At 40.4% G+C, this 10,647-nt stretch overlaps 2 protein-coding genes across 2 annotated transcripts; one reads left to right on the forward strand and one right to left on the reverse strand.

The window, feature by feature from the left end:
* LOC104727574 (uncharacterized protein DDB_G0283697-like) lies at positions 161 to 5,286 on the forward strand. The gene is made up of 5 exons (XM_010446668.2): positions 161 to 554; positions 1,219 to 1,457; positions 1,540 to 2,858; positions 2,956 to 3,206; positions 4,164 to 5,286. The coding sequence occupies exons 2-5, from the start codon at positions 1,287 to 1,289 to the stop codon at positions 4,919 to 4,921; spliced, it is 2,499 nt and encodes an 832-aa protein (XP_010444970.1). The 5' UTR covers positions 161 to 554; positions 1,219 to 1,286; the 3' UTR covers positions 4,922 to 5,286.
* Positions 6,850 to 8,564, reverse strand: LOC104727581. The gene is made up of 2 exons (XM_010446676.2): positions 8,180 to 8,564; positions 6,850 to 8,103 (listed from the first exon to the last, which is right to left on the reverse strand). Exons 1-2 carry the CDS (start codon positions 8,237 to 8,239, stop codon positions 7,036 to 7,038), a joined length of 1,128 nt encoding a protein of 375 aa, XP_010444978.1. The 5' UTR covers positions 8,240 to 8,564; the 3' UTR covers positions 6,850 to 7,035.

The raw sequence follows: 10,647 nt of genomic DNA on the forward strand, positions 1-10,647 counted from the left end.
AAAGAGATAGAGAGGTCTACTCAATCTTGCAAAATGGCAAGATCGTAATAAAACAGCGATATAGAGGGTAAAATAGTAAATAGTAAGATACAGAAGAGGGTAGTTTAGGTATAAAGAGGATGATAAATACGTGGTGATAGGGCACCTCAACAAAGCTTTGTTTGTTTTGTTGTTCATCCCAAAAAGCAAAGATAGACCAGCCAATCCTTTTAATATTTTCATATAATAATAATCGAAGAAGACGACGACAACGTTGGGAAGAAGAAGAAGAGGGTGAAGACCTAGCTTTCGCCGTCGATTTGATTTTTAGTCTGAGATATCTCTCTCCGGCGAGGAGACCTACTAGTTTTCAATCGATCTTGGCTTTTGAAAATCGCCTCTCCTAAGACTTTTTAAGGCGCTGGATTTGAAAGAAAGAAAAAAAATCCGAGAAGGAGCCGTTTGATATATATACGGCGGTGGAAAAAATAGTGAAATTACGGCGGAGGAGTTGAATCGGATCTGTGATTTGAGTGAGGAAGGGGAGAAATATTAAAAGGAGTAGGTGGATTCAGGTATATGAAAACCCTAAGTTCTTTGATTACTCTGCTCTTTGTTTTTGGTTCAATGAAGGAGATAGAGAGAGAAATCGATTCTGGTTCTGGACTCTGTCAATGTCGGCTTGGCGATGATTTATCTTCTTTTGGACATGGAAGATCTTATAGAAATCACGAGAATCGAATCTTCTTTTACTTCCTCAGAGGAAGGTCGATCTTGTTTTGATGTGGTCATGAACCTTAGTGGCTCGTCTGTGTATGATAGACTTAGGGATACGATGATACTCTCTGGTTTCGATGTGAATTGGGATCTTTGGCTTACACACGGCCGGCCATTCAAGAATCTTTCGATATGGCCAAGGCGAGAGGCCGACAGTGTGATCTGGAGTTGGATTTAGTCGGGACTAAAAACATGAAATAAATGCTAGTTTTGTTTGCTTTTAATTCCCCCACCCAAAAAAAACAAAAAAACGTACACCCAAAAGCTCTGGAGGTTTTTTTTTCCAGACTTCAAAAACTGTATAGCGCAATCTGTCTTAAGGTAAAGGCTCATAGAGTCTTTAACTTTGACTGTCTAGCTCTAGTTATTCTATACTAGAAGTAGGCAATAGCTCTTTGCTTATGTTTTGTGTGAATTTTTTTTTTTTAAATGGTTTGCTAATGGGAATATCATTGCTTGCAGGTGAGGTGAAGGTTGGTAGGAAAAAAAAAATCAAGTTTTTCCGGGAGTGGATGGTAGTGCGTTGAAGCATGAAAAGCAATGATGGTGTAGAGGTTCCTTGGAAAGTGGTGGCTAAAGGTAGCAGAAGTTCAACAAGGCGTAGTAAGAAACCAGTTGTACGTGTTGCAGCTTCAGGTATTGAGGCAGAAGACAAGAGTTCAACTGGCTCAGCAGTAGCTGGAAAATCAAAGCCTGAAAAGGTTCCTCTTTTTTTTTTTAATTTTTGTTTGGCTCTTTTTCTGATTTCGTTGCAACCTCTTGATCCTTTTCTATTTATTGCAGCTTGGGGTTTCTGTTCAAAGTCAGCATTTCCCTGAAAGAGTAGAGCATGTTCCGATAAAGAAACGGAGATTTCTGGTTCGCTCCCTGTCACCTTCAAAGAGGTCATCTGGTCAATGTGAAGGCTCTGAAAATAAGGCGCAGATCAACCGTGTTTCGCCTGTTTCGAGATTAAACCCTAATTTGATCTCAGACGTTCATGATGAAAAGCCTGATTGCAGTGGTCATGACTTTTCTGGTATCAAGATCCTTGCTGATGCTGCTTGCAGTACGGAATTGAATAATGATCTTGCACCAGCTGTTGACCGGCTGCTTGCCGAAGAATCTGTTGTTCAGCAACAAGATGCCTCGACCATTTCAACTCATGCTGAAGGTAATGATTCATCAGCTGGAACTGCTTATGTCTCGCATACTGCAGTTGATTCCAGTGATCAGGGTCGGGAAAGCAATAGCGATATTGTAGCGCCTCAGAGAAATCCTTTAAAAAATTTGGTCAAAGAGTTGGCTGATGTGCAGAGCGTAGAGCACAGCAGAGTGACCTCTGGAGGGATGATAGCACCTAAAAAAACCAGTATTGCTCTTTCAGATGAATCCTCAACAGAAAGACCGACGGCTAATGTTGCAGCAAGTGAAAGTGAAACTTTAGCACCTGATAGTGGAGTTGTAACGATGTCAGAGAAATCATCTGCCGATGAGCCCACTGAAAGGAACAAGGGTGAAGGCCTTAAAAATGTTATCTTCCACTGGGATTTAAATGAACCTTGTGGTGTAGAAGATGAAGCCTCTGGAAGGGATGTAGAGGGAGAAATCACAGAGTCTATTGCCCCTAAAGAGAGCGGACCTATTGATGGAAGTAAGGACAGTATGGGTGGGGTAATTGCATCAGATGATCATACAAAAACTTCATCACCATCTGGGCCTAAGGCTGATGCAGCTACTAAAAATGAAAAGGAGTGCCAATCTGGTTATGACTCCCAGTTTGAGGATGGAGAGTTGAGAGAACCATACCCTTGGGAAGAGACTGAGGGAGAAACGGGAGAGGTTGAACAGTTGGATTACGGGTCTGAGCCAGAGGATGAGAGATTCTACTCAATGGATTCTGAGAAGGGAATCTTGGCAGACAAGAATTTCAGACATGTTAAGTGTGAACCTGGTGATGCACCGAGAATTGGGGAGGCTAATGAAGGAAGTGACATAGAGAAGCAAGTTGTTGTTAACATGAGTGATTCACATCCTAAGAAGGGCTCTTCGTCTCCTTCAAGGAGCTTTGGGTCAAAACCATACAAGAAGTTGCCTTCACATGATGCCATCCAGAGGAGAAGGCAAGTTTTGCTTTCCCTGAGCCGCCTTCTTTGTGTTAAACTCAAAACACTTATAAATAATTTGTTTACTAACGGAGTCATGGTTATTTTGTTTCAGGCCTGATAATTATGAAGGGTTGAGTACGCTCCCGGATAGGTTTGTTGGGAGAGATGACCGGTCAGGGATGCGTACTCCTGGGAGAGGAGGGTTTTTTAGTGGTTGGGATTCCAAACGACGCTTCTCCCAGCCTAATTACAAAGGCGGTTCCTCTGGTTTCGGGCGTCCACGGCCTAGAAGCATGGCAGATGATCAAGGTATGATGAACGGCTTTGATGAATCAGGGTCAGGACCGGGACCAGGGCCAGATGGTTATGAACGTAGGCAATTCTCAAATGGTGGATACCGAGGTCGGTTTAGGAGATTCCCAGATGATAGGGATCGTAATTTCAGGGGTCCTCACAGTGATACCAACNAGAGGGAGAAATCACAGAGTCTATTGCCCCTAAAGAGAGCGGACCTATTGATGGAAGTAAGGACAGTATGGGTGGGGTAATTGCATCAGATGATCATACAAAATCTTCATCACCATCTGGGCCTAAGGCTGATGCAGCTACTAAAAATGAAAAGGAGTGCCAATCTGGTTATGACTCCCAGTTTGAGGATGGAGAGTTGAGAGAACCATACCCTTGGGAAGAGACTGAGGGAGAAACGGGAGAGGTTGAACAGTTGGATTACGGGTCTGAGCCAGAGGATGAGAGATTCTACTCAATGGATTCTGAGAAGGGAATCTTGGCAGACAAGAATTTCAGACATGTTAAGTGTGAACCTGGTGATGCACCGAGAATTGGGGAGGCTAATGAAGGAAGTGACATAGAGAAGCAAGTTGTTGTTAACATGAGTGATTCACATCCTAAGAAGGGCTCTTCGTCTCCTTCAAGGAGCTTTGGGTCAAAACCATACAGGAAGTTGCCTTCACATGATGCCATCCAGAGGAGAAGGCAAGTTTTGCTTTCCCTGAGCCGCCTTCTTTGTGTTAAACTCAAAACACTTATAAATAATTTGTTTACTAACGGAGTCATGGTTATTTTGTTTCAGGCCTGATAATTATGAAGGGTTGAGTACGCTCCCGGATAGGTTTGTTGGGAGAGATGACCGGTCAGGGATGCGTACTCCTGGGAGAGGAGGGTTTTTTAGTGGTTGGGATTCCAAACGACGCTTCTCCCAGCCTAATTACAAAGGCGGTTCCTCTGGTTTCGGGCGTCCACGGCCTAGAAGCATGGCAGATGATCAAGGTATGATGAACGGCTTTGATGAATCAGGGTCAGGACCGGGACCAGGGCCAGATGGTTATGAACGTAGGCAATTCTCAAATGGTGGATACCGAGGTCGGTTTAGGAGATTCCCAGATGATAGGGATCGTAATTTCAGGGGTCCTCACAGTGATACCAACCAATTTCCTAGTCGGATGCACAACCGGATGAGTAGTAATAGGAGAGAGAGAGGTGGCTCTCCGGTATACAGGAGATTGCACAACCCGCAATCAGAGTCAAGATCCAGAAGCCGTTCTCCAGTCTCGTGGAATGGCAGAAACAGATCATCTCCTCCTCCTACAGGTGGGTTTAGAGCAGACGAGAGGATGATGGAAAGAGTGAGGTTGCCTTTCCAGAAACGGTTTCCTGCAGATCAAGAGATGGGTTACATGTCACCTCCGAGAAACAGAATGTCGTCGCCGAGGTTCTTTGAAGGGAGGAACAATGATGCTGGAGAGAATCATAATAATGGCTTCAGGGGAAGGAAGTTCCGGCCTGGACAGAGATTTGATGTTGGAAATTCTATGAGAAGACCCAATTCTGACAAAAACAACGACAACAACAACTTTAGACCATTTATTCGGAACAGAAGATTTGACGTTGCGGAAGAGAACAGTACAGGTCTGAACAGGTTTGAGATGGCTCAGCAGGAGCGGGCTCGACGGTCTGAGGCCACAGCAGATGGAGGTGGTAATGATATTCGACGGTTCAAGTTTAATGAAGAACAGCCACTGGTGGTAGCCAACAACGACAACAACAACAAAGAGTCATGATAACAGATAACGTAAGGGACTCATTTTGGTTTTTGCCAATAGAAGAATCTCTCTTATGTTAGTTTAGTTTTGTTTGTTATGTTTGTTATCGTAATTTTAAGACATCGGTTTAGGAAGAGGGGAAAAAAATGCCATGACGCCATCCTGGTATTTTTTGTTTTTTTTTTTTTGTTTTTTTAGGAGAGTTTGATTTCTCTCTTCTTTTTCTTTCAAATTTTCAAATTTTCTTTCTACAGAGGTTTTAGGGTTTTCTAGGTTTTTAAAATAGCTGCTGGTTTCCTTTTCTGGAAATGATTTCTATATTTGTAGAAAACCAACAAAATGAAATCAAATATTTTTTTTCTTACCCATTTTGGTAAGCTGAATTTGATTCTGCTAATAACAGTGAGAGCAAAGAGCAAATGAGATAAAAGGCTTGTAGACGAATCACATCAACTTTGAGGACTTTTAACTCCAAATGCAATTCCTACAAGAAGCAAAAGTCCAACCTCGCCTAATCCTAACAGAGCCCAATTGACAGCTATAAGTAACACCCCAAGATGTATGCTTGGACCTGTGCTTATTACACACCTTATGTTTTAATATTATACCCTTTCTTATGGTCCAAAAGCTTAATCAAATGGAATATATCAAAATTTTGCAGGAAAAAACTTCCAAACGAGAGGAGGCTTCTTCAAATCTGACCCTCTGCTTTCATGGACCAAGGGGAACCGGAGTAGAGGGGGAGATGGTGAAACATATGGGGACACGACAGCCCTTACCTAGTCTCTAGAGTCATCACGAGACTAGGAAACAAACCTGGATACAACTTCACGGTCTTTCTATCCAGTGAATTGGATAAACATGCCAAAACTTTTTCAAGAAACCTGCAACTAGAAGAGAGGCAAAATGGGTAGAGAAGACGGTAAAGGACATGAGCAAAGGGAGTTACATGATTCATCTATGGAACAAAGTCACAAGGAAGATTAAGACTGAAGAAGGAAGCGTCATGTACAATCTCATCTCCACTCACTGCACAGTCTACAGAAACATCAAAAACTCTCATACCGTCTAAACAGACACAAGGGTTCTAGTCTCAACTCACTGCACAGTCTACAGAATCATCACAAATTGTCATACTTTCTAAACAGTTACAAGGGTTCTCGTTTTTCAAAAGAAGCATCATCCTGTACATGTACAGTCTCGTCTCTACTCAGTCTACAGAATCATCTCGTCTCTAGTCTCTACTCATTGCACAGTCTACGGAATCATCACAAATTCCCATACTTTCTATAAACAGATACAAGGATTCTCGTCTCAACTCATTGCACAGTCTACAGAAACATCACAAATTCTCATCTCTACTCAATGCACAGTCAACAGAAGCATCACAAATTGGATTCTCATCTCTACTCAATGCACAGTCAACAGAAGTAGATACAGTCTCGTATCAACTTACTGCACAGTTTGAAGACACATCACAAATTGGATTGTTGTTCTTCTTTCTTTTTTAATGTTCATATTTGCTTTACTTTTTCTCTTTGTAAATGACTCAAATCAGAGAAAAAACTGATTCAGGAAGAAGCAAACTTTCATATAAAGGAGATGTTTCAGCAAGAAAAGAGAGTCGCAGCATCAGAAGTAAATTCAAATTGAAATTACAGTGAGAGACAAGAAGTGACTAATCTCATTTATTTTTTTTTCGAATTAGAGAAGAGAGACTCGTCGATGTCGATCTTGATCTTTCTCCTCGGAGGAACCTACTCTCTCCTCTCCGGTCCTCTTCCTTTGTTCTTGTTTCGTTGCCTCGCCTCTTCACATCATAAACTCAAAACTCAAAACCCCTTGGTCAGAGAATGCTCTCTGTTTCAATTACTTGTTAGGGTGAAAATAAGAAGATTCAGAATGGCTAACAAGCCCTATCATATTCCAAAGCTATATAACAAGGAAAGTTTTAACAGTAAAGAGCTGTATAACAATTAGAAATTCACCGAGGATATGGATAATCTTGTGCTTTACACAACAGAACACATCGGAAAGATGTTTGTCTTTTTGAAGCATAATTGCGAGTAAACAACATGATGCCTTCCATATCAAGGTAAGGAAAAAAACACAACAACAACAACAGGATGACTCTAAGAGCTGATTGAGATGCAACCCCCATTATTACTGATAGCATTGAGGTAGGATTGAGGTGGAATGTAGTAAGGGGCGGGGTAAGTGACGAATCCACCAATCACGTACTTACACCTGATATCGAATAGTCCGCGTTGGCCGCTGTCTGTGAAATAGACGTGGTTTTCAAGTACGTCATACAAGCTAGCCTGGAGACAGAAAGGTTCACCTTTGGAGGAGAGGAAAATGCAGAGGTCTCCAATATCTTCAGTGTACAAAGCGTTTCCATTCCCGTCTAGCTTGAACACCAGCATTTGCTTCTCCTCCATCCTCATAACCTCATAGTTCTTTCTCTCTTTGAACCTCTTCACCATGAAAACTTCTCCCGTCGCGCGTGACTCCACCAAATCTTCGATCCTGCTACACTTATCTAATTTCACCCACTCTGACTGCACGAACTCAGGATGGTTTGGAAAGCGCAAGGTTTGAAGCTTGGGTTTGTGCCTGTGTTTATCAAGATCCCAAGAACATATGTGGGTGCCTCCTGAGGCAGGCATGGAGAACATGTCATCTCTCTTTGAATACATGACTTTGGAGGAGGAGAAGCCAGGATCTTCGACTCTGATGTTGACCCACTCGGGGTTTTTCTGAGCAGGTCTGCATAAGCTGAGCTGAGGACCGAGGAACTTGACAGCCACAATGCAGTCGTCGTCCTCGGGAGAAGAGGAGGACATGGCCACGTTGGTTACCAATTGGGTTTGGCAATGAGGCAGAGTTACGAGTGGAGGCAGTGAGATTCGTTTTGGATCTGAATCTGAAGCACTCGGGTTGAGGTCATCTTGGAGACGCACTACACCGTCTTTCAAAGTAGCTACCCAGCCATGAGATGCTCCTATCGTTCCTGTTTCTGTCATCAGCTCCATTGGTACCTTCTTTTCCAAAACCTCAGTCCCATAAGAAGATTCAGAAACATCTGTAACCACGAGTCTACCGATATCCCCGTCTCTCGGAGTAGATCCACAACGTTCAGCACCGACAATGCGACAGAGAGGGGTTTGCGACAAGTACCGAGCGCAACCGAGGTGTCCCTGAGGAGTAATCAAATTCAAACATCATCAGAAAAACAAGTAACAATAACATAGAGAGAAGACAAGAGGATCTTACGAGCGCAGGTGGTTTCCTCAGACTGAGCCTTGAGAGTTGGCTGAGAAGCAGAGACCTCATGGTGCTCTCTTGGTTAAGAGAGATAATGCCAAACAAACCTAGATTGAAACATTTCTATGTCCCCTGATTTTTCTTAGAAAAGACAAATTGCCCTGCCCACCAAGTCTGTGATTCGTGGAACCGTATCTCGGTATTTATGTTTAAATCACCATTGTTATCAAAAAATAATTTTTTTTTTTAAAAACAATATAATTTAGGAATGTATTGAATGAATTGTTGGAAGGTGATCCTGTGCTTAATCCTAGATAAGACAAGACAAAGAGAAAGGTGAGATGTTGATGAAGAGCAGAGATTGCGTAAGCAACGAAAGAAGAAGAAGAGAAGAAGAAACGTTGTCTTGTGTCGTAGTAGAAGGAAGAAGAAAAAGGCCATGGGCCAATATTGTAGTAAAGGCTCATTAACATTAGTGGGTTAAGTGTGCTGGTTATAGTAATTAGGTTAACAATGAAACATAAGTATATAAGTGTTGTGATGTCGTAATAGAACCTGATACAAGTTGTAAGCAATGTAGTCTCAAGTTGAAAAGCGCTTTCTATCTCTCTAGAACAAAGTAACCAAATCAGTGTGAGAGATAAACCAGATAGATCTAACCTAAGAGAGGTTAGAAGTGAGAATTCCAACATGAATGAATGCGGAGGGAATAAGTAATATTACAAATCAAATTTTGGAAAGTTGTTTATAATCATTTTGATTAAAATAAATCATAAAACGTGATTCAATGCTAAACACGATTGATAGAAAGATTTGGGTACGAAAAGAGCAATACCTATCAGTCGGTTAATCTTTTCTATTTTTTTGTAATTATAACTTTCCACAGGTTTATCTTGGACCATTCAATTCAAAATCGAGACCCATTTGTGCATTATACGTCATTTTTTATGTGAAATAACAAAAAAAAAAAATGTAAAATATGGGCCTAAAGTTTATTAAAACTGATCCATAAAATTCCATCATAATGGGATTGGGTAAACAAAACTAAACCCAAGAATCCAAATAATAAATCAGAAGGCAAATATACAATGGGAAAAATGTCATTAAAATCCCCAAGTCTACATTTTCGTTGATTTAAAGTCTGAACTCTGCTTTTGGTGGAAAAAAACACCAATTATTTGTTGACTTCCAAATAAATCACAAACTCTCGTTGACCTAGCCTTTTAAGGCATAACATTATATGATCAAACGGAGAAATTAAACGGAGTTAATTATCCGTTAACGAGATTCATTAATAGCAAAACGATGTTGTTTATAACACTCTAAAACCCCCAAATTAAGAAATCGATTCTCAATTTCCCCATTTACAAACCCTAATCGATCTCAGTTTATCTTTTCTTCTTCAATTTCTCTTTTCTTCTTTGATTTTTCTCTTCTTCTTCGAGTTGACAAGATGAGTTCTAGCTCAGAGACATCGGTGGTAGCTTCGTTCGACCGTGGAGTGCCATTGAAGTGTGTTTGTGGAGCCGGTGTAACGATCTTTATATCGAGAACTGAAGAGAATCCTGGTCGACCGTTCTTCTGGTATATAACAAAAGATATCTAGAATCTTCTCGTCATCAAAGATATCATGTTCGATTAGGGTTAGATCGATAAGGGTTTGTAAAATGGGGAAATTGAGAATCGATTACTCAATTTGGGGATTTTAGGGTGTTGTAAATAGCGTTGTTTTGCTATTAACGAATCTCCTTAACGGATAATTAACCCCGTTTAATTTGTCCGTTTGACCACTTAAAGTTGTGCCTCAAAAGGCTAAGTCAACGAGAGTTTGCGATTTATTTGGAAGTCAACAAATAATTGGTGTTTTTTTTCCACCAAAAGCAGAGTTCGGGCTTTAAATCAACGAAAATGTAGAGTTGGGGATTTTAATGACATTTTCCCAATATACAATATGCAACAATCACAAAGAAACTACAAACAGTACTACCACTATGCATACTATTTGTAATACAATACTAGGTTTTGAATCCACGCTATGCGTGGGTTTATTTGATATATTTTGATGAAATTATATATACTCACTCCGTTTCAAAATATAAGAAATGACCACTTTTAAAAAGTTCAACCAATCATAAATAAAACTGCATAATAAAATATATTAAACTAATATAAAAGTAGCATATAAACTTGAAAACATCTTATATTATGAAACAAAAAAATCTTCTCTAAAACATCTTATATTATGAAATGCATGGAGTATGTGATTGATGACAGTAATGAAATATTATCTTATAAAAATAAATTATATTAGTATTAAATAAAAATTTAAATTTCAGAGACACAATTTTTAAAAATAGAAACATGAGTTGTATTATACATTCAAATCAAATCAAAAAAATCATGAATTTAACTCAACGTCCAGGCAACGCGAATCAAACTGATAACCTCACATATCCTAAACCATTTCTTTGACCACC

This window comes from Camelina sativa, chromosome 2, assembly GCF_000633955.1.
Source record: "Camelina sativa cultivar DH55 chromosome 2, Cs, whole genome shotgun sequence".
NCBI lineage: Eukaryota > Viridiplantae > Streptophyta > Magnoliopsida > Brassicales > Brassicaceae > Camelina > Camelina sativa.